Genomic DNA, 25,050 nt, shown 5'->3' with positions numbered 1-25,050 from the left:
TTCCTTCTCCTTATGATACATGGTTGACTTATTTCCACGCACACACTCTCTCCTCTCATGCGACCTTGTAAGACACTTCTCTGATTGGTGATTGATTGGCCAAGCAATACTTGTGGCAGATTTGACAGGGGCGCTGTATGTTGTTAGCTCAGCCACTTGTGTCTGCTGGGTTGGTGTGCTGTAGATTGCTGTTATTAGACAGTGGATGTATTCACTGAATCCTAACAACCCAGAGGCTTTGCAGTGTAATACAGCCAACCTAGCCACCTACAGGGGCCTTGAGAGAAGCCTTGCTGGATCTCATTCTGTTAATGACTCTCCTCTCCCAGTCCTTCAGTGCTATTCGGCTTCCTAAATTAACATCCTGCGCCTCAGCTGGCTTCTGAAGCACCATTTATTTCGAAGTCTACCTTGTCTTCACGATTTCCGAGACGGATAGACCCAGGCATTAATGGAACAGAAAATAAACAGCCTTGCAAGTTGCCAATCCCATCAAGGGCTGGAGCTAAATATAGCAGCAGGTAGGGAGTTACGTTGAATCTTGAGTGTGCTCAATAGAGCATTCTCTGTTACCTACTCCTTGTCTCGCCAGCAGAGAGCAAGGACGTCATGGCAACGCATGCCCTATGGATGAGGGGTGACGAGGGCTGTTGCAGTGACCGTATTACCGCCACACTGGCAGTCACGAGTCATGAAGGCAGTCAAATTCCACATGACCGTTTAGTCACAATACGGCAACTGCACCGCAGGGCTCTCCAGAGGGTGGTGCGGTCTGCACAATGCGTCACTGGGGGCAAACTACCTGCCCTCCAGGACACCTATAAACACCCGACGTCACAGGAAGGCAAAAAAGATCATCAAGGACAATAACTAGCCAAGTCACTACCTGTTCACCCCGCTTCCATCCAGAAGGTGAGGTCAGTACAGATGCTTCAAAGCTGGGACAGAGAGATTGAAAAACAGCTTCTATCTCAAGGCCATCAGATATTTCAACAGCCACCACCTGCACAGAGAGGCTGCTGCCTACATACAGACTTGATATCATTGGCCGCTTTAATAAATGGAACACTAGTCACTTTTTAATAATGCCACTTTAAGAATGTTTACATATCTTGCATTACTCATCTCGTATGTATGCACTGTATACTGTATCCTTCACTATCTATTCTTTACTATCTATTGCATCTTAGCCGCTCTGTCACTGCTCGCCCATATATTTTATACTTCTCATCCCATTCCTTTATTAGATTGTGTGTATTTGGTCTTGTTGTGGAATTGTTAGATACTGCTGCACTGTCGGATATAGAAGCATAAGCATTTTGCTACACTCGCAATAACATCTGCTAACCATGTGTATGTGACCAATAAAATTTGATTTGATTTGACAGTAATTAGGTTTCTCCAAGCTCTGATGCTGGTCATTAGTAGCCTACCAAACTTGCTAACTTCCTGGTGCTCAGCACTTTTTTGTCCCTCTAATCACTCTGACATCAATGCAAATGTGTTCGAAAATCCCATCAAACAGCCCATGAGCTCATGTTGCTCTACATTTCTATAGGCTATACAATTGCGTGAGAAAACCAACTGATGGCCGCTAATAGAAAGACGAGGTTCCCATCAACTTTCTACAGGCTAGACCTACTATATTTATTTTTCAACTTTCCCAATATTAAGCACAATGCTTATATTTTACAACAGAAGTAAATCCTACCTGGCTGGCATGAAAATGAACCATGTGGAATGTGTCCTCCATTCGCTATTTAATTGCATAGATTACATGTTTTTTTTTTTTCCCCAGCTGCCCCTGTTTCCATACAGGTGCATGATAATGGTCCATTCTAAATCAAAACAAATGTCATACATATATTATTTAGTATAGAGTACCAGTCAAACGTTTGGACACCTAGTCATTGCAGGGTTATTCATAAGTTTTTTTCAATTTTCTAAATTGTAGAATAATAGTGAAGACAACAAAACTATGAAATAACACATATGGAATAATGTAGTAACCCAAAAAGTGTTAAACAAATCAAAATATATCTGAGATTCTTCAAAGTAGCCACCTTTTGCCTTGATGACAGCTTTGCAAACTCTTGGCATTCTCTCAACCAGCTTCACCTGGAATGCTTTTCCAACCGTCTTGAAGAAGTTCCCACACATGCTGAGCACTTGTTGATTGCTTTTCCAAGTCATCCCAAACCATCTCAATTCGGTTGAGGTCGGGTGATTGTGGAGGCCAGGACATCTGATGCAGCACTCCATCACTCTCCTTCTTGGTCAAATATCCCTTACACAGCCTGGAGGTGAGTTGGGTCATTGTCCTGTTGTAAAAACAAATGATAGTCCCACTAAGCGCATACCAGATGGGATGGCGTATAGCTGCAGAATGCTGTGGTAGACATACTGGTTAAGTGTGCCTTGAATTCTAAATAAATCACTGACAGTGTCACCAGCAAAGCACCATCACACCACCACCTCCATGCTTCACGGTGGGAACCACAAATGCGGAGATCATCCGTTCACCTACTTTGCGTCTCACAAAGACACAGCAGTTGGAACCAGAAATCTAAACTTTGGACTGCAGACCGGAGGACAGATTTCCACAGGTCTAATGTCCATTGCTGGTGATTCTTGGCCCAAGCAAGTCTCTTCTTATTATTAATGTCCTTTTAGTAGTGGTTTCTTTGCAGCAATTCGACCATGAAGGCCTTACTCACACAATCTCCTCTGAACAGTTGATGTTGAGGTTTGTCTGTTCCTTGAACTCTGTGAAGCATTTATTTGGCCTGAAATCTGAGGTGCAGTTAACTCCTCCTTTCCTGTGGCGGTCCTCATGAGAGCCAGTTTCATCTTAGCGCTTAATGGTTTTTGCGACAGCACTTGAAGAAATTGTCTAAGTTCTTGAGTTTTTCCGGATTGACTGACCTTCATGTCTTAAAGTAACGATGGACTGACATTTCTCTTTGCTTATTTGAGTTGTTCTCGCCATAATATGGACTTTGTCTTTTACCAAACAGGGCTATCTTCTGTATACCACCCCTACCTTGTCACAACACAACTGATTGGCTCAAATGCATTAAGACCTATAAAAAACCCACAAATTAACTATTTAACAAGTCACACCTGTTAATTGAAATGCATTCCCTACCTCATGAAGCTGGTTGAGAGAAAGCCAAGAGTGCAAAGCTGTCATCAAGGCAAAGGGGGGCTACTTTGAAGAATCTCATATTTTGATTTGTTTAACACTTTTTTTTGGTTACTACATGATTCCATATGTGTTATTTAATAGTTTTGTTGTCTTCACTATTATTCTACAATGTAGACCATGGTAAAAATAAAGAACCTGCAATGACTAGGTGTGTCAACTTGACTGGTACTGTAGGTAAAGACAATATTAAATCAAGAATAGTCTGATGGGTGACCATATTAGCCTACCACTTGTGAATGATGACCAGTATAATAAAGAATGCCTTTTTTTGTGCGATAAGTGGCCAAATAACGTGTTAGAATTTAGCACATTAAATCGCTTTACAAGGGGTGTAGAGCCTAACTGGCAAATGTTTATTTTATTTTACCTTTATTTAACCAGGTAGGCAAGTTGAGAACAAGTTCTCATTTACAATTGCGACCTGGCCAAGATAAAGGAAAGCAGTTCAACACATACAACAACACAGAGTTACACATGGGGTAAAACAAAAATACAGTCAATAAAACAGTAGAAAAATAAGTATATATATGAGGTGAGATATGGGAGGTAAAGGCAAAAAAAAAGGCCATGGTGGCGAGGTAATATAATCTAGCAAGTAAAACACTGGAATGGTAGATTTGCAGTGGAAGAATGTGCAAAGTAGAAATAAAAATAATGGGGTGCAAAGGAGCTAAATAAATACAGTAGGGGAAGAGGTAGTTGTTTGGGATAAGTTATAGCTATGTACAGGTGCAGTAATCTGTGAGCTGCTCTGACAGCTGGTGCTTAAAGCTAGTGAGGGAGATGCGTGTTTCCAGTTTCAGAGATTTTTGTAGTACGTTCCAGTCATTGGCAGCAGAGAACTGGTGGCCAAATGAAGAATTGGATTTGGGGGTGACCAGAGAGATATACCTGCTGGAGCGTGTGCTACAGGTGGATGCTGCTATGGTGACCAGCGAGCTGTGATAAGGGGGGACTTTACCTAGCAGGGTCTTGTAGATGACATGGAGCCGGTGGGTTTGGCGACAAGAAAGAAGCGAGGGCCAGCCAACGAGAGCGTACAAGTCGTAGTGGTGGGTAGTATATGGGGCTTTGGTGACAAAACAGATGGCACTGTGATGGACTGCATCCAATTTATTGAGCAGGGTATTGGAGGCTATTTTGTAAATGACATCGCCGAAGTCTATGATCGTTAGGATGGTCAGTTTTACGAGGGTATGTTTGGCAGCATGAGTGAAGGATGCTTTATTGCGAAATAGGAAGCCGATTCTAGATGTTTGATGTGAGTCTGGAAGGAGAGTTTACATTCTAACCAGACACCTAGGTAGTTGTCCACATATTCTAAATCTGAACCGTCCAGAGTAGTGATGCTGGACGGGTGGGCAGGTGCAGGCAGCGATCGGTTGAAGAGCATGCATTTAGTTTTACTTGTATTTAAGAGCAGTTGGAGGCCACGGAAAGGGTTGTATGGCATTGAAGCTCGCCTGGAGGTTTGTTAACACAGTGTCCAAAGAAGGGCCAGAAGTATACAGAATGGTGTTATCTGCGTAGAGGTGGATCAGAGACTCAACAGCAGCAAGAGCGACATCATTGAGGTATACAGAGAAGAGTCGGCCCAAGAATTTAACCCTGTGGCACCCCCATAGAGACTGCCAGAGGCCCGGACAACAGGCCCTCCGATTTGACACACTGAACTCTATCAGAGAAGTAGTTGGTGAACCAGGCGAGGCAATCATTTGAGAAACCAAGGCTATAGAGTCTGCCGATGAGGATGTGATGATTGACAGAGTCGAAAGCCTTGGCCAGGTCAATGAATACAGCTGCACAGTATTGTTTCTTATCAATGGCGTTAAGATATCGTTTAGGACCTTGATCGTGACTGAGGTGCACCCATGACCAGCTCTGAAACCAGATTGCATAGCGGAGAAGGTGCGGTGGGATTCGAAATGGACGGTAATCTGTTTGTTGACTTGGCTTTCGAAGACCTTAGAAAGGCAGGGTAGGATAGATATAGGTCTGTAGCAGTTTGGGTCGAGTGTCCCCTCCTTTGAAGAGGGGGATGACCGCAGCTGCTTTCCAATCTTTGGGAATCTCAGACGACACGAAAGAAAGTTTGAACAGGCTACTAATAGGGGTTGCAACAATTTCGGCAGATCATTTTAGAAAGAAAGGGTCCAGATTGTCTAGCCCGGGCTATTTGTAGGGGTCCAGATTTTGCAGCTCTTTCAGAACATCAGCTGACTGGATTTGGGAAGGGGGGGGAAGGCTTGGGCGAGTTGCAGTGGGTAGTACAGTGCAGTTGACCGTGGTAGAGGTAGCCAGGTGGAAAGCATGGCCAGCCGTAGAAAAATGCTTATTGAAATGTTCAATTGTAGTGGATTTATCGGTGGTGACAGAGTTTCCTATCCTCAGTGCAGTGGGCAGCTGAGAGGAGGTGTTCTTATTCTCTGTGGATTTTAGTGTCCCAGAACTATTTTGAGTTTGTTGCAGGAAGCACATTTCTGCTTGAAAAAGCTAGCCTTGGCTTTTCTAACTGCCTGTGTTGGGTATATTGGTTTCTAACTTCCCTGAAAAGTTGCATATCACGGGGGCTGTTCGATGCTAATGCAGAATGCCATAGAATGTTTTTGTGTTGGTTAAGGGCATTCAGGTCTGGAGAGAACCAAGGGCTATATCTGTTCCTGGTTCTACATTTCTTGAATGGAGCATGCTTATTTAAGATGGTGAGGAAGACATTTTAAAAAAAATGTTTTGAAAACAGGCATCCTCTACTGACGGGATGAGATCACTATCCTTCCAGGATACCCGGGCCAGGTCGATAAGAAAGGCCTGCTCACTGAAGTGTTTCAGGGAGTGTTTGACAGTGATGAATGTAGGTCCCTTGACCGCTGACCCATTACGGATGCAGGCAATGAGGCAGTGATCGCTGAAGTCTTGGTTGCAAATAGCAAAGGTGTATTTAGAGGGCAAGTTGGTTAGGATGATATCTGGGGGTGCCCGTGTTAACGGTAGGTTCATTTGATAATTTTATATATATTTTTAGCAGTGCTTGAGTTTCAAGTTTGGAGAAGAACATTTTCACCATTTAAAAATGTACCTTTTTATAAGAAAATAATTACATGCATAATTGCATTTGTGGTCACTTTTGATTGCGTTTTCCTGCTAATAGAACATTCGTACTTTTAGCCTACTACCATGTGCGCATTATTGCGCTTATAATGTGAAGAAATAGCCTAATCGTTTATCAACATTTTAAACTAAACGTTCTGATCTGTTGCATTAGCCACATTGCTTAACTGTTTTTTGATAGTGGTTGTATTAATCTGGGATCTATCGCATCCCACAACTGTCTCAGCCTATGTTTGGAATATTTATTTATTGCACAGAATAGAATAGCCGACTTTTGCACTATGGGGGATAGTAGATTGGCATAGGCAAGTGCTTTTGCTGTTCGTTAGGCCTACTCATCTTGTTGGCTGACAAAGTACAGGTGGACAGTTCTTCCAATATCTTAAATATGCACCTAAAAATTGGATAAGGACACTTGCGTTTGCATCCCCAATGTGTCTGTCTTCACTTGTAGCCTGTGAGAAAGACCAGATAACGTGACAGAGAGGCTTGCGAGTGAGAGGCGCTTCGGATTGTGCAGCACACTCAAGGAGAAGGGCAAATATTAATATTTTATTCAGGTTTCTTCAATTGTATTCTTCATACTATAAAATGTAAAAAATCCCATGGAATTATAAGCAAATCTTGTCTGCTAAATGAAGCCTGCAGCTATTTGGCATAGCCACATCAGGACCTAACGTAAGGACAACTCGAGTATGCAATTATTTTTATTTTGAAATAGACCACATTTTCTTCATATCATGCTTCTTTAGATCTAAAATAAATAATGGATTTATTGTGAAAGTTTAGGCTATATTACATATATTTATTAGAATCTTTTTAAATGGCATGTAGACTATGTGTGGAAGCCAGGAGATGCTAAATGTGTTTGGTAACGAACAGTCAATTACCTACAGTTATTTGCTTGACAATCACCGTCTGACAAAATTTAATCACGGCCACAGCCCTAGGGGTGACATCTAGGGTTGCACATTTTGGGGAATATATGGGAATTAATAGCAATGCATGCAAATTAATATTAATACCATTTAAATGTAGATGTTTTTTGCATTGGATATATTTACCATGTAATATGGAGACAGAAACATAAACCGTATCGTAAGTAGACATAATTGCAAATGATTGTATTCTTCCAAAATAAATAAATAAATAAAACTATTTAGTTACGAATTGAACTTAAATTAAATGAGTTGACTCTCCACATGGGATGATTTCACTCAACAACAAAAGGGAATATTGAATGATCCCCAATGTTCCATCTCCCAAAAACGTTTTCAACATACATCTGTAAAATGAAAGTCAAGAAACTAACGCTTTGGTTGTCTTCCTCTCTCCCTGGAGCTCCTCAATGTTCACATCTTAAACATCAGACCGAGGCCTCATCTTCACTGTCACTTTCCAACCTTGTTGAGGATGGCTCGTTGTCAGGCTCAAAAAGCCTCAAATTTGCCCGGGTGGCCACCAATTTTTCAACCCTTGTATTGGTCAGCCTGTTGCGTGCTTTGTTATGCGTGTTCCCAAACAAGGACCAGTTACACTCTGAGGCGGCTGATGTCGGTGGGATTCGGAGGATGATGGAGGCAACGGGGGAAGAGCCACAAAGTCCCTTCCATCAGGTGGCTGAAGAGATATGTTGGCACGACTGCCATATTGCATCTCCATCCTAAAGCCCTTGCTTGGAAGTATAATTCGCCAGACTCAAGAACATTGCCCTCATCCAGGTCAAGGTGGCGAGACATGGTAGTGATGACACCACAGGCCTTGTTGTTATTTCAGAACTGTAGTTTCCTCTGCTTGGAGCAACAGTGAAGTGGGCAGGGCAGTATGGATTTCTTATCTTATATCTGCAAGCAGAGTCTGAACATCAGACAGGATGGCATTGTCTCCCTCAATCTGTACAATGGCTACTGCTTTAGGTTTCAGGAGTTTCAGGCTGCTTACCACTCTCTCCCAAAATACATCATCCAGGAGGATGCTCTTGATGGGGCTGTCCATATCGGCAGACTGTGGCCATTTAAAAAAATAAATAAAAATGTACCTTTTTATTTTACTAGGCAAGTCAGTTAAGAACAAATTCTTATTTTCAATAACGGCCTAGTGAGTTAACTGCCTGTTCAGGGGCAGAACGACAGATTTGTACCTTGTCAGCTCGAGGATTCGAACTTGCAACCTTTCGGTTACTAGTCCAACGCTCTAACCACTAGGCTACCCTGCCGCCCCATTTCTTGGAGAGACTCCTTCCCCTCCAGGAGACTGTCTAACATGATGACATCACAACGTCAATGGGTGTTGCGGGCAGCTTATTCTTCTCACTTTGCTAATTGAGGTAGATTGCTGCTGCAACTTGATGACCCTTCACATACCTAACCATTTCATTGGCTCTCTTGTAGAGTGTTTCTATTGTTTTCAGTGCCTTGAGGAATAGATTCAATGCATGATGTGAGGGTAGGACTTCTCCACTTTAGACCAAGCATCCTTCATGTTCGCAGCATTGTCTGTCACCAGTGCAAATACTTTCTATGGTCCAAGGTCATTGATGACTGCCTTCAGCTCATCTGCAATGTAGAGACCAGTATGTCTGTTGTCCCTTGTGTCTGTGCTCTTGTAGAAATACTGGTTGAGGAGTGGAGATCTAGTTAATTATTCCTTGCCCACAAACATTCGACCACCCATCAGAGATGATTGCAATACAGTCAGCATTCTCTATGACTTGCTTGACCTTCACTTGAACTCTGTTGAACTCTGCATCCAGCAAAATATTAGATAAAGCATGTCTAGGTTGGAGGGTGCTGAGTGAAGAACGTTCAGAAATATCTTCCAAAACACGTTGCCTGTGAACATCAGAGGTAAACCAGTTGCATATAAAGCTCAAGCAAGACATTCATCAGCATTTCTCTGACTACGTTCTTCCATTGAGTCAAAAAAACTGATTCCAGAAGGACCATGAGCTGTTGCTACCGATAAGGTGTCTGATTCATCATTTTCACCTCGAATAGAATTAGGAGGACTTTTGTCAGATGTTGCTTGTTGTGAGTGCTGAGGGAATTGTATGCACTTGGCCAGATGATTCTGCATCTTTGTTGCATTCTTCAACAAATGTTTTGGCACAGTATTTGCAAACGTACCCAGCTTTTCCTTCTACATTAGCTGCAGTGAAATGTCTCCACACATCAGATAGTGCCCATGGCATTTTCCTGTAAAGATTTTTTTATTTAAATGTAATAAAAAAAACATACCATTCCATGTTACCCTCCGATCCAACAGGTCCCAGACATGCTCAATGGGATTGAGGTCCGGGCTCTTCGCTGGCCATGGCAGAACACTGACATTCCTGTCTTGCAGGAAATCACGCACAGAACGAGCAGTATGGCTGGTGGCATTGTCATGTCGGGAGGAGCTGCAGGAAGGGTACCACATGAGGGAGGAGGATGTCTTCCCTGTAACGGACAAAGTTGAGATTGCCTGCAATGACAACAAGCTCAGTCCGATGACGGACTCTCCACCTCCAAATCGATCCCGCTCCAGAGTACAGGCCTAGGTGAAACGCTCATTCCTTTGACGATAGACATGAATCCGACCATCACAAAACCGCGACTCGTCAGTGAGGAGCACTTTTTGCCAGTCTTGTCTGGTCCAGCGACGGTGGGTTTGTGCCCATAGGCGACGTTGTTGCCGGTGATGTCTGGTGAGGACCTGCCTTACAACAGGCCTACAAGCCCTCAGTCCAGCCTCTCTCAGCCTATTGCAGATAGTCTGAGCACTGATGGAGGGATTGTGCATTCCTGGTGTAACTTGGGCAGTTGTTGTTGCCATCCTGTACCTGTCCCGCAGGTGTGATGTTCGGATGTACCGATCCTGTGCAGGTGTTGTTACATGTGGTCTGCCGCTGTGAGGACAATCAGCTGTCTGTCCTGTCTCCCTGTAGCGCTATCTTAGGCGTCTCACAGTGCGGACATTGCAATTTATTGCCCTGGCCACATCTGCAGTCCTCATGTGTCCTTGCAGCATGCCTAAGGCACGTTCACGCAGATGAGCAGGGACCCTGGGCATCTTTCTTTTGGTGTTTTTCAGAGTCAGTAGAAAGGTCTCTTTAGTGTCCTAAGTTTTAAAAACTATGACTTTAATTGCCTACCGTCTGCAAGCTGTTAGTGTCATAACGACTGTTCCACGGGTGCATTTTCATTCATTGTTTATGGTTCATTGAACAAGCATGAGAAACAGTGTTTTAAAACCTTTACAATGAAGATCTGGGAAGTTATTTGGATTATTTGGATTTTTACTAATTATCTTTGAAAGACAGGGTCCTGAAAAAGGTGCGTTTCTTTTTTTGCTGAGTTCATAAAATATATTCACCCCACCCAGTATGTTAATCAAAACTTGTAGTCCTTGGCTCAGACAGTGCTGTAGTGTGGGCTCAATAGCATCTCATTTGTGTGCAAGATCTTGAGAATCAGCTGTACATGTGATTGAAGAATGCACTGTACATGCAGAGGGTTGCAATTCCATTGAATTGGGGATAGTTTAACCAAAATATGCCACAATACCTAGAATTGCCTTATGTGTATCCCACAAAGAAGGTTCACTGTTAAAAGCTCAAGTTTTTGATGAATTTAAGCAAAATTCCCCAAATTCCAGGGCTTAACTTCCCATGGGAAAATTCCGGAAGTTTACCGGATACTTTCCGACCCTTTACAATCCTTGGCCAATCCACCATCTCCTCTTCTCATTTTCCCTCATTACACCTAAGAATATTTCCCTATTTTTATAACCGTACAGAGGGGTTGGAAATAGGTTGCTGTACTCGGTCACTTAATTTGGTCTCCTATCCGTCATGGTTAGGAGGGAGAAATGGAAAGTATGAACATTGGTTTAGGATGGAATGAAGGACAGTGTTCTCGGTGTGTGTTCTGTTTGCCTTTAAAAAAAACCTCTTACCTCTTTCTCCCCACTTTTCGTGGTATCCAATTGGTAGTTCCAGTCTTGTCTCATCGCTGCAACTCCAGTACGGACTCGGGTGAGGCGAAGGTTGATAGCCATGTGTCCTACATAACACGACCCAACCAAGCCGCACTGCTTCTTGACACAATGCCCGCTTAACCGGGAAGCCAGCCAACCAATGTGTCGGAGGAAACACTGTACACCTGGTGACCATGTCAGCGTGCATGCGCTTGGCCCGCCACAAGGGATCACTAGTGCGCGATGGGACAAGGACATCCCTGCCGGTCAAACATCCCCCCTAACCCGGACGACCCTGGGCTGCCCTATGGGTCTCCCGGAGAGCATTAGGTTCAACTGGGCTGTCGTTAGGTGAGACAGAGTTGTGGTTATGATAATGGAAACAGGCAGTGCATCACCATTCACCATTTTGTCTGTCACAAAACATAAAAAGGCATGGTTGTCATGGCAATCCTCTTACCTCTACACAGTAGCGATATTTTTCCAGTCCAGTGATTGAGTGGAAATTATGTAATATTAGTGTACCTCAAAGCACCAGTGATTGGCCTCCAGAAGATGGCATCATTAGCACACGTTTGAGACTCTGACTAAACCCAGTGAACAAGGGTATAGAATTGCAAAACCATCAGTTGATATAATTAAGTATTGCTGACAGAGCTGAATTCAACATTTCTTTGCTTTAACCATGACAAGTGTTCTTTAGTTTGATGATGGTGTTTTTGACTGGCCATGTGTAAGCAATATTTTGGGCTTGGTTTGTTTTTATTCGGGGTTAGCCTACTCGTTGATGTTATTGATGTGACTGCTTGACACCATCCTATCCTGTCACCCTGGCATGTCATGTGGTCTGTCTGTTTTCAGCATATTGCATATGGCAATGGGCACTTTGACTGGCACAAAGCCTGGAAATAAGGTATACAGAGCTGACGACAACCTTCCTTATGTCCTCTCAGTGTTTTTCCTATAGGTCGGTCATGCGGTCTCCCCTAGTGTTCTGTGACCTAGATGACAGGGCAGGGTCCTGACTCCTTACGACAGATGTTGGGCGCCCGCCGAGAGACAGATTTAATGTGAAGGAGTCATTTTTGGAGGGTCGGGTATTTATATCCCAACACTGCCATCAGGGGTGGTGGGGAGGAGAGTATGGTAATGGAGAGGAGGGGTAGATGAATGCACAGGTTAGTGTAAACACATTGGTTGATATGGAAAATGTACAACTCACTATCTTATGGTAATAAGTAAGTATGTAGCACCCTCTTAGGCTGATGCCCTGAACTGCAATTTTCTGAAGAGACATTTTTCTATGCAGGCATGCAGTTGCTCTTTCTTGTCTCTTTTTGAGCTGATAGTTCAGTACTGTACACAACGAGTTGACAGTTTGTTGGCTGATCATGACAGTTAGCAGTTATTGTAAACTAGAAGCCAACTTGCTCGCATTGCACAAAACACCTGGTTTTAGTCTCTCCCACAGAAAGCATGTACCCTGCAGAGAGGGGGCTGTATGTGGCTCAGGGAACCCTCATTTGCAGGGATACCCTCTCCCCCTCACAGTAATGTCACTATAAGGCAGGTGTTTCCTGTCAAGAAGCTTGAAGTACGCTCATCTCAAAGAACACCACCTTTTAGATCTCCGCTTTAGAAGCTATCAAATGTCAATGATGCAAGTCTGCTCAGAGCCTGGCCTAGTGATCTACACAGTTGTAGAATGTTCAGGGTAATTTCCTCTGTCTTAAAAACTTCCAGGTCAAGTAGGTAGTACGTACAGCTTTGTCTTTAAGACAAAGTTAGCCTGACATGGTTCATTAACATTCCACTTGGACAAAGTGTTATTTGACATTTGTTGTGTGATTCCAGGACTGCCACTTTACTTCAATGAGTTAAGGTTGTTCTAACTCCAGGAACCTGCTCTTATTTGGGGTTCATCAGTCCTCGCCAGCCTCCAAGGCTGTGGTGCATGGTTAGCCTACTGCAGACCAGAGTGGCCATGGCAGCCAGGGATCCCAGCGTTGGGTCTAGCTAGCAAAAATGGCACTGACCCAGTTTGGGATATGGTTTTGGGCTGCATTCCCTGACCTGAATCGGCCCTAATCTTGCCCTCAATCCATTTGGTACTAATGTTATCAAAGCTATTTCTGACGTGTGTGTGTGTGTGTGTGTGTGTGTGTGTGTGTGTGTGTGTGTGTGTGTGTGTGTGTGTGTGTGTGTGTGTGTGTGTGTGTGTGTGTGTGTGTGTGTGTGTGTGTGTGTGTGTGTGTGTGTGTGTGTGTGAAAATGGGCCATAATGGAACAATGGGCCACAAACACTGATGGTCCTACTGTCTGGTTGGATTACCCTCTGATACAGAACAGTGTGGACAAAGAAACTGAGTGCACATGAAAGATGGGGAGCAAGGTCCGGAGTTCTGGCTGGCTGAGAAAGACATTGTCATCTTAAGCGACTCTCAAACCCGGATCCGGGAGCGTAACCATTGCCTCAAACGAATTAGCATAACGCAGCGGACATAAATCTTCCTAGAAAATCTTCCTATTCATGAAAATCACAAATGAAATATATTGAGACACAGCTTATCCTTTTGTTAATCACACTGTCATCTCAGATTTTCAAAATGTGCTTTACAGCCAACGCTAGACATGCATTTGTGTAAGTTTTATCATTGCATAATGCTATGCTAGGCTCTGCTAGCAGCAGGCAACATTTTCACGAAAATAAGAATTAAATCATTTACCTTTGAAGAACTTTGGATGTTTTCACTCAGTAGACTCCCAGTTAGATAGCAAATGTTCCTTTTTTCCCAAAATATTATTTTTGTAGGCGAAATAGCTCCCGTTTGTTCTTCACGTTTGGCTGAGAAATCGACCGGAAAATGCGGTCACTACAACGCCAAACTTTTTTCCAAATTAGCTCCATAATATCGACAGAAACATGGCAAATGTTGATTAGACTCAATCCTCAAGGTGTTTTTCACATATCTATTCGATAATATATCCGTCGGGACAATAGGTTTCTCATTAGAAGCGATTGGAATAATGGCTACCTCAGTAGTTTACGCAAGATTTTCTGAGGGAGCCATCATGTGACCACTTGCTCAATGTGGTCCCTTACGGCTATTCTTCAACATAAATGCGTAAAAAGATGTCACAATGCTATAGACACCTTGGGGAATACGTAGAAAGCGTAAGCTCATTCGTAGCCCATTCACAACCATATAAGGAGTCATTGGCATGAAGCGCTTTCAAAAAATGCGGCACTTCCTGATTGGATTTTATCTGGGTTTCGCCTGTAACATCAGTTCTGTTGCACTCACAGACAATATCTTTGCAGTTTTGGAAACGTCAATGTTTTTTTATCCAAAGCTGTCAGTGTTTTTTTTATCCAAAGCTGTCAATTATATGCATAGTCGAGCATCTTGTCGTGACAAAATATCCCGTTTAAAACGGGAACGTTTTTTATCCAAAAATTAAAATACTGCCCCTAGAGTCGCAACAGGTTTGAACGTCCCAAATCTGCAGGTAATTCCCCCATTTCATGCTAAGCTAACACTCCCTCCATCTCTTTGCTGGGGCTGCAGGCCTGGGAGGCAGAGCAGACGGACTGTTCCCCATGAACAGACTGAGGATTAAACCCAGGCCTGCCCATGCTCCTCAGAGTTGGCAACCAGGCTTTGAACAAAGCCCCTGCCTTCAAAAATAAAGGGATAATGTGTACTTGTTTAGGCTCATTATATTTGAATAAAAAGAAAATAATGCATTTAAAAAATCCATTAATATATCATTCTTGTGCAATTCATATCTATAGGCTACATTGAAGTTCTTCTTTTATTATTTTTATCTGGCATTGGTGCACAAGCCAAAGTTTTAGGGCCTCACTGGACGTGTACCAACTGAAACCTGGCACAGTGGATGCTATTCTGTTTCTCAACAAGGCTGCAAAAGAAAGTAAGACAGAGTAGGCAATTATAGCCTCATAACTAGACAGTGGGTACTTTGATTTTCAAAACTTTTGTTATGTTTATTTTCTAAGCCTATTTATTTTTGTATTATTATAATGTAAGGTAATTAGCCCAAATAGGCAGTCAGCTTACAAGATGTACATTTATTTTTTCACATTTTGTTTAGTTACAGCAAAATTATAGGCGGCTGACTGTTCAATAAGCCTTTCAAATGAATAGGCCTAAATGCTCATGAAAAATCGAATTGTTCAATAAATTGTTCAAGGACAAAGTAGCCTAGTTGTACAGTGCATTTTCACAAAAACATGCGCATGTGTCAATTTAGGCTATTGTTTTAACTTCTTTCAGCAAAACATTATGCTACCTACTGTTCAATAGGCCTAAATATGTAAGTCCCATGCAGCCATTATTATATCTATCAAATAATTTCTGGGTTAGAATTAAGTACCTCAGTGTGATGCATATTTTATTTATTTTTTCATTTAAAATGTTAAACAAGCAACAAATGGCTTCTTAGCAAAGAGCAATTTTTCAAGCAATAATTTAGTTAGGACTGTCTGGGAGTGGTCTTCATGAGGAGGGGAAAACTAGCTGTTATTGGCAGAGGTTTGAAACTTTCTTATTGGTCTATTAACTACTTTACCGCCTTGCCCAAACTCCAGCCCACCAAAACTTTTCAAACAGCTCTTACGCAAAGGGTATTATCATAATTTTCACAATTTCACAGTATTATTCCAACCTTGTGTTTTAGAATATATATAAAACACAGACAATCATGTTTTTGACTGAAATAAATACATGTTGAAAACCTATGTTCAAGGGGGGGATGGGGGGGGGGCTGTACAGTGCATTTTCTATATATGCGTGTCGGGTGAACATACAGCTAAACTAGTGTTCACTGCAGATTTGACAATAATGCCCAAATCAACCACTAACATGGCATTTGTCTAAGAACTGGATGGATTGGAATGGATTAGACATCTACCGTTGAAGTCGTAAGTTTACATACTTAGGTTGGAGTCATTAAAACTCATTTTTCATGGCTTCGAAGCTTCTGATAGGCTAATTGACATGATTTCAGTCAATTGGAGGCGTACATGTGGATGCATTTCAAGGCCTACCTTCAAAGTAAGTGCCTCTTTGCTTGACATCATGGGAAAATTTAAATAAATCAACCAAGACCTCCACAAGTCTGGTTCATCCTTGGGAACAATTTCCAAACGCCTGAAGGTACCACGTTCATCTGTACAAACAATAGTACGCAAGTATAAACACCATGGGACCACGCAGCCGTCATACTGCACAGGAAGGAGACGCGTTCCGTCTCCTAGAGATGAACGTACTTTGGTGCGAAAAGTGCAAATCAATCCCAGAACAACAGCAGAGGACCTTGTGAAGATGCTGGAGGAAACCAGGTACAAAAGTATATCAACAGTAAAATGAGTCCAATAGCGACAACCTGAAAGCCTGCTCAGAAAGGAAGAAGCCAATGCTCCAAAACCTCCATTAAAAAAGCCAGACTACGGTTTGCAACTGCACATGGAGACAAAGATCATACTTTTTGTAGAAAGGTCCTCTGGTCTGATGAAACAAAAATAGAACTGTTTGGCCATAATGACCATCGTTATGTTTGGATGAAAAAGGGGGATGCTTACAAGCTGAAGAACACCATCCCAACCGTGAAGCATGGGGGTGGCAGCATCATGTTGTGGGGGGTGCTTTGCTGCAGGAGGGACTGGTGCAATTCACAAAATAGATGGCATCATGAGGTAGGAAAATTTATGTGGACATATTGAAGCAACATCTCAAGACATCAGTCAGGAAGTAAAAGCTTGGACGTAAATGGGTCTTCCAAATGGACAATTACCCCAAGCATACTTCCAAAGTTGCGGCAAAATGGCTTAGGGACAACAAAGTCAAGGTATTGGAGTGGCCGTCACAAAGCCCTGACCTCAATCTTATAGAAAATTTGTGAGCAGAACTGAAAAAGTGTGTGCGAGCAAGGAGGCCTACAAACCTGAATCAGTTACACCAGCTATGTCAGGAGGAATGGGCCAAGATTCACCCAATTTATTGTGGGAAGCTTGTGGAAGGCTACCTGAAACATTTGACCCAAGTTAAACAATTTAAAGGCAATGCTACCAAATACTAATTGAGTGCATGTAAACCTCTGACCCACTGGGTATGTGATGAAAGAAATAAAAGCTGAAATAAATCTCTCTACTATTATTCTGACATTTCACATTCTTAAAATAAAGTGGTGATCCTTACTGACCTAAAACAGGCCATTTTTACTTCGATTAAAATGTCAGGAATTGTGAAAAACAAAGTTTAAATATATTTCGCTAAGGTGTATGTAAATTTCTGACTTCAACTGTATGTGAAGTAATTACCATAGTATGCCTAAACCTGATATTTTAGGCAGATGTTCAGTGTCAGCCAATCCACAGGTATTTTATTGATCCTCTTCTGTGTTCTTCCTCTGACACGCTGTGGTGAAATGTGTCAGTGTTGGTGAGCTCCGCCCTTTCCCTGACACTCGTTCTGCCCTCCTCAACCCTTCCTTACCCCTCTCCCGCCTCCTACCAGCCCATCTGACCTTCTAAGTCCAATTAGAGGGTTGCTGAGCGTCCAGACAGCCCTGAGAGCTTTGCGCTTACCCAGCGAGGAACGCACCCTCCCTCTTTCTTTCTCTACACCTTCTCCACGTCTCTCTCTCTAGCTCCCATTAACACGTGCCTCTCCCTCGCTCGCTCCTTTAGTTTCCCTCCTCTCCCTCTTTCACGCATTATCCTCCCCTCATTTGGTGGGACCAGCTGCTGCTACCAAACATTTCAGTCGTTCCTTGTGGGCTCCGTGCTCCATTCTGCTGCTGCCCCCCTCCTGCAGCCAGCTCTCCGCTCTGCTGCCAGCGTCACCACCACCGCCCCTTTTCAGACAACACAGGGACAGACCGACAGCAATCCTCTTTTCTACTGACAAAATGACAGCCGTTCTGGACCTCAACCAGATTGCCATTGCTTGTTCGACCATTGACGTAATGGTGAGTGGGACTTTGTCGGTTTGTGTGTGGGGTTGTGTTTTGCTGATATGCCAGTCACCCTGTGGCCTGCCTGTTGATTGTGTGCTAACAAAGCTAACAGCAAGCTGTCGGGTGTGTGTGATTTTCTCTGCTCTGGCATGTGAAGGTGTGTTAGGTACTGTGGCGATGTGGGCGAGCGTATGACTGAGGGAACGAACAACCTGCTTCGCAAATTTGGGGCCAGTACCACTGCACGCATTGTTTACCCCAGCAGGCGGAGTGGATGAATGGTGGTGAGGGTGGGAGTTCAGCACTGGGAGGGGTGCGGTTTAGAGGACAGGAGAAAGGGATCTCTCCTTTGAGATGAAGGCCCTCTCCTTCTCTGCATTCCCTGTAATTACAGGAATCTAATATGGCACGGTTTGTTTTCCAGTCCCACTGTTTTTGTGTGCAGCATTTCTCTTAGAAAGGAGAAATTAACCACCAGCTAGGACAAGGTTTATTTTTTAAATGGCTGCTCTTCTTGCTTGTGGAGTCACGGCCTGGTGCCACTGTGTGGGCTGGACCAGACTGGTTCCTTCCTCTTCTGGGATCAGTGTCTGTGCTCCCGTCTGTGGCCAGGCCAGACTGGGGAGGCTGGAGCTCTAGTCTTAGAGCGAAACAGACTCCTACCATATAATTTGCAGGTTATCCATCTCTCCTCCTCCCTGTGTCTCGCTCTTTCGCCACAGGTTACGGGGGGGATGAAGCCAAATGTTGGCACAGAGCAGACTGTTGAATGTTTATCAGAGCCCTGCTGAGACAACCTTGAACCTTTCTTCCTCATTTAGCTCAAAGTGGCTCTGTAAAACAATACCACTGATATGATGACAATGTTGCTTTTCTTTCCGTATTATGGAACAGTGTTATTTTGTAATATGGAACTAGTTTCAACTAGTTAACACAGCCGCAAAGTCAGAATTGGCTTCAAAATGTGTGGGTTTTTTTGTCTTCATTTAAGGTTAGGATTAGGCATAGGGTTAGGTTTAAAATCACATTTTAAGAAGAAATTGTAGAAATGGGTGGCGTTTAGTCATAATTATGACTTTGTGGCTGTGGGCTCTGTTGTCGTGGTAACCAATAGTGTTCAGCGTGTGTGTTTTCTTTAAAGTGGAACTGATAGCGTTTTAACTACTTTGCAGATATCAAACAGACAATCATTATATCAGTTAAACACAAATTCCCAGTTTATGCTACAAAACCAACTTTTTATAAGAGGTTTTAAAATTAGATTATATTTGACTCAGCATTCAATGATGAACACTAAAACATTGTTGGCAGAATAGATGGATGCAATTTAATGCATGATTAATGTAATTCACCAATCCATTTCTTGGTAAATCACAGCTGGCCTGGTACATTGTTTGTTGCCTCCATTTGGGATGCACCGTTTCAATGACTCAATATTTTGGACAAAAACGGACGAACGTAACTAAGGCTGGGAATGTCAATACGATCAAACTAGCAAGGGCAATGATCACAATCTGTCATAATGTGGCTAATAGGCTAGCGTATTTATATAGAAGGCCAAAAACACGGAGCGTAACGTTAGTTAGCTAGCTGGCTGCTAGGAGGATGTCATGTCAATGGAGGAGTGACTGAATTTTTCTTGTTTTTCGGTGACTAAACACAGCTAGAGATGCAGACGTCATTTGGTTAGCTAGCAAGAACTTGAATGACTTATCCAGTTAGCATATATCTTGTATTCGCAAATTCACTCTGGCTATCTACTCCGATTTCAGAGTACTCTCATCTGAGTGTAGAATAACTGATGAATTTACAAACAAGCAACACCCTCTGAATATGACAGTGTCAGTAAACATAGGCAAAAAAAAGTAATAGTCAGTCACGAATGCTCTAGATCAGGGGTGTCAAACTCATTTCGCATCGTGGGCCACATACGGCCTAGGGAGATGTCAAGTGGGCCGGACCATTAAAATTATACCATACTCTGCTATAAATAACCAAAATATCATGTCTTTCCTTTGTTTTGGTGTAAAGAAGCACAAGAACATTAGGAAAATATTCAAATTTAATGAACTATCCTTTTACAAAACATTTCATGAAACACCTCATATTTCCTTAGACAAATGTGCAATTTACTTTTATCATTCACAAATATGCATTGCAACTGATCCCACTGATTGTACAAAGGCACAACTTTAATTGGTACTGAAAAATATAGTAATGCACTTTAAGATTAAATGAGACTTTTAAAGAAAGGAATTTTTAAACCACTTACACATACGCATATAAAATCTAAATGTAATCCCTGCGTACACCTTACAAACTAAGGAGAGTGATTTTAAATGTGTAATGAAGAAAGTGTTCGCCTGTCCTGTAAATCTGTAAACTTCATACATGAAACATACATACACATACAACTCCATAAATGTTCAGTATGTATTGTATGAACAGTAGAATTCCATCACACAACTTTTGTTTTGAAGCTGCTGACTAACATTAAAGTGCACATTTTTTAAATCACCACAGTAAGGATTCATCTTCACAGAGCTGTATTCTTTCAATGCAAACAGTATCTAAGGCAGCATTTTAAAGGTGTTAGTCTAGTCTGGACTTGTATTTGTACCTGAAACTTGGCATCTTTTGGCCTGTACAAGTGCATCAACACCAGGTGTCATGTCCTGACTAGCTGTCACTTTCAGAATGTCATTTAAGTGCTTGTTTGTGAGCCTTGAACGCATTTTTGTTTTATTGATATTCATCACTGAGAAAATTTGTTCACAAAGGTAGGTTGTCCCAAACATGCACAAAATTTTAGCAGCCAGGGCTGTTAATTTGGGGTACCCTGGTAGTAGATACTGATAAAATCTGTCCAGACCTACAGAGGCAAATTTGCCCTTCAAATCTGCATCACACTGCAAATCAATTATCTCTAGCTGAATTTCGACCGGCAGATCAGAAGCTTTAACTGTGAAAGGTGAGCGAAAAACTGAAAATTCTGTCTCAAGTTCACCAAATACCTGAAAACGTTTCTCAAACTCCCGCAGTAGTCCTGCAATTTTGTCTTTGTACCGTTTCATGTCCGCATCAGGTCTGGTCACACACACATCTCTCAGACAGGGGAAATGAGCAGGGTTGCCATTTGCCAGTTGCATCTCCCACAAAGTCAGCTTCAACTTAAATGCATGTATGTTGTCAGAAAACTGTGTGACAACTTTTTTGCGGCCTTGCAACATTTTGTTCAGATTGTTCAAGTGTTCAGTAATATCAACCAAGAATGCAAGGTCCCGTAGCCATTCCTGAGATTGTAATTCCAACACCGGTTTTCCTTTTTTCTCCATGAACTGTCCGATTTCCTCTCGTAGAGCAAAGAAATGCCTCAGCACAGCGCCTCGGCTTAACCATCTCACTTCAGTGTGGTATGGCAGGCTGTGGGTAATGTTGCTGTCGCTGAGAAGTTTGTCAAACTGACGATGGTTCAGACCTCTGGACCGGATGAAATTTACAGTGCGAACAACCACCTCCATGACGTGGTCCATTTTCAGCGACTTGCAACACAATGCCTCCTGGTGCAAAATACAGTGAAATGTCCAGAAACGATCTCCTCCATTAAGGGCTTGTACTTTGTCTTTGAACTTTGTCGCGACACCTGCTTTCTTTCCGACCATGGATGGCGCGCCGTCTGTAGCCAGGCTGACAGCGCGGGACCAGTCCACTCCAACTCTGTCCAATGCAGCAACGACAGAGCCGAAAATGTCCTCGGCTGTTGTGGTGTCCATCATTGGCACCAACTCAAGAAACTCTTCGGGCCTGATCGAACCTCCTTGGGGGCCGGTTCCGGCCCGCGGGCCGTATGTTTGACACCCCTGGTCTAGATAATATGTAAAAAGCCTAACCAGCTCTGCTAGGGTGAGTAAAATGGTCAGAGTGAGGTGTTCTCTCATTTGTGTCTGGAAGTAACTAGCAAGTTAGACAACTTTACTTTTATCTAATGTTCCTTCGTTAGATATTAGCTCATCTTGCTCTGGCTAGCATTAGTTGTTGATGTGCATAATTGAGGCTGAGAGAGCCTACCTTTTCATGGTTGTTTCATCAATAGGAATGTAAAGTTCCAAATGTAAGAGATCTCGTGGTATTTACAGAATCCATTCAGGTGTATTTTGTGACCATCGAGAGCATCCTGATTGGTTGCATCACCGCCTGCTATGGCAACTGCCACCCCCCCTTCTTTGTTTTTACACTGCTGCTACTCGCTGTTTATTATCTATGCATAGTCACTTTACCCCTACCTACATGTACAAATGACCTCGACTAACCTGTACCTCTGCACATTGACCCTTGTATAAAGCCTTGTTATTGTTATTTTACAGTAATACTTTTTAATACATTTTTTCACTTTAGTTTGGAAATATTTTATATTTTCTTAACTGCATTGTTGGTTAAGGGCTTGTAAGTAAGCATTTTACAGTAAGGTCTACACCAGTTGTATTCGGCGTGTCTGACAAATAAAGTTAGATTTTTGGCGAATGCGTTCTGATGATCTAAAGTCGTGCTGTTGCAACTGCCTGTAAACACACAGTCCAGTTCAAAGTGAATGATGGCAGGCCTTACTGCCTGTAAACACACAGTCCAGTTCAAAGTGAATGATGGCAGGCCTTACTGCCTGTAAACACACAGTCCAGTTCAAAGTGAATGATGGCAGGCCTTACTGCCTGTAAACACAGTCCAGTTCAAAGTGAATGATGGCAGGCCTTACTGCCTGTAAACACACAGTCCAGTTCAAAGTGAATGATGGCAGTCCTGTGTGGCAAAATACTTATTTGCATAAAGGCCTACTGTAGCTCTAATGGGCAATGGGGCTCTAATGGGCAATGGGGCACTCCGGTCCTGGACGAGAGGATGTTTTATTTCTTGCAAGTGTCTATTAATTGTCCAAACACACAGCTGCTTTCCCACTCTATAATTGCTATAGAATTTTCACAAAGGCCTTAGTATACATAATTCCAAAACATTCTAAGAATTTATGAAAATGACTAAGTCACATTTTTTTTACATGTCATATTCTTCCTGGGAGTGTATATGAACAGATTAAAATAAGATTTAATGTTGCTAAAATGCTGTCAGTTCCACTTTAACTAGGAAGTTACTGCTGTTGTCATTTAGAGGGGGTAAATTGCAGCAGCTGAGCCCCTCTCCCCATCACCTGACCCATCCACTGTTGACAACCTCTGCAGTGCTTCCCTCTTCTTTAGTCACAACAAGCCAAATATCAGCAGTGCACAACACCCTTGACCTTGTGCCAGGAACACACAAAAACAAACAATGAGGCAGATAGGCCTATGTCTGTTTTCAGAATCTTTGGGACTGCTGCTGGTTTCAATGCATTGAGTGCTTTGTTTACTGTCTTGTTTTTTCCGTCAGGCTTCCATTTCATCTGGTAGTTAAAAGCCTTTAAGCTACACAACACATTTTTGTTTTGTAGGTTAGACTACAGTTGTGGCACAGAAGTGGCAACCTCTACTGGAGCCTCTTTGGTCAGTGACTAGGCTGTGTGCTCTGAAGGCACCTCACAAGAAAGCCTCCCTCGCACACTAACAACCTTTCACACAGCCTGGCCTTTCAACCGTCTCTTCTATTTTTACTCCTCCGCACCTAGATACTGTAGAGTGTCAGTCTTCCAGGTGTCAGCTGGAGGAGAACAACCACACACCATGAATTATGATTTGAGTGACGTTATTGTCCTCATCTGTGTGTCTTCCTTCTCCAATGTACTGATTATCATAGGGTGTGTGTATATGTTGACGCTTTTTTAAGACATGGGGTGTGTATGCAGCCAGCAGGCTGCTGAACAGCCTGGTTTAGCCTAATCTCCCCTACGTCTGTGTGGCAGCCATCCAGTGAGATTTGACGCAGTATGGCCCTCAAAACCACCCTCTCTGTGCTTTTCAACTGCACCAATGAACGGAAACTGAACACTGAAGCAGGCACACATATATTTAGCAGTCCTATATTTGGGTCTCTGCTTTTCTATTACAGTATTCGATTATGAAATACACATCACACCATTATTGCTACCAGACAAAAACATGCATCACACACACAGTTATTGAAACCACAACACCAGTTTGACTTAACAGTAAGCCTACTAGTAGGGATGTCCAATGTTCAGCCAGCTGCATGAGCCTATGTCTAGAGTGCCTGGTTAAACTGACCTTAGGACCATTGTTAAGTCTCTCCGTGGCTAAATTTGGAAGAAATAGATGGAATTGTTGTTAGAATGTGAATGTGCTACATTTACTATCATGTATTGATTTACCCGACAGACACATGTAGAAAACCCAATTTCATTGAGGTTTGTCTGTTAGAAGAGCGCAAACGGTACATGTCGCTGCGGTTATTGTCCCAGTTCTATTGATTTCAATATAATATCGACGTGAGTGATTCATTTGCAGGCGCTATTGATTACAGTAGAACAAGCTAATCAATTCCAGTCTTGATGATCGCATGGTAGATATTGGTGAATGTGTGTGGGAAGCAACTTATGTATTGGTCTTCAAAATATCACAACTTATTTCAGTATATTAATTATTAATCTTAAACTGGTGTTTTGACACTCATCCATAAACCAAAAGGCATTGACGACAGGAAGCAGCAACAGTATCATTTTCAATGTATGTTTTTAGGAATATAAATGGTATATAAAAAATAAACAAAAAAATAAACAATGGATTCTACTTTCAGTAAAAACTACTGAATGAGCCCAAAAATGTGCTATGATTTATTGATTTTGCTGATGATAGTGA

At 42.6% G+C, this 25,050-nt stretch overlaps 1 protein-coding gene across 6 annotated transcripts in view; it reads left to right on the top strand.

The window, feature by feature from the left end:
- Positions 1-25,050, top strand: part of LOC118375215 (protein NDRG3-like) — a 66,064-nt gene that overhangs the window by 25,989 nt on the left and 15,025 nt on the right. The window contains exon 1 of one of the 6 annotated variants that reach the window (XM_052482742.1): positions 17,928-18,265. The exons of 4 other annotated variants lie outside the window; for them this stretch is intronic. In XM_052482742.1, the coding sequence (XP_052338702.1) occupies positions 18,206-18,265 (60 nt within the window). In that variant the 5' untranslated portion in view covers positions 17,928-18,205. Of the gene's footprint in view, positions 1-17,927; positions 18,266-25,050 lie in introns of those variants that run through there. One more of the 6 variants, XM_035761730.2, reaches the window with a different exon arrangement.

This window comes from Oncorhynchus keta, chromosome 28, assembly GCF_023373465.1.
Source record: "Oncorhynchus keta strain PuntledgeMale-10-30-2019 chromosome 28, Oket_V2, whole genome shotgun sequence".
Lineage (NCBI taxonomy): Eukaryota > Metazoa > Chordata > Actinopteri > Salmoniformes > Salmonidae > Oncorhynchus > Oncorhynchus keta.
Note: the sequence above shows the minus strand (reverse complement) of the source record. Positions and strands in the feature narration are given on the sequence as shown.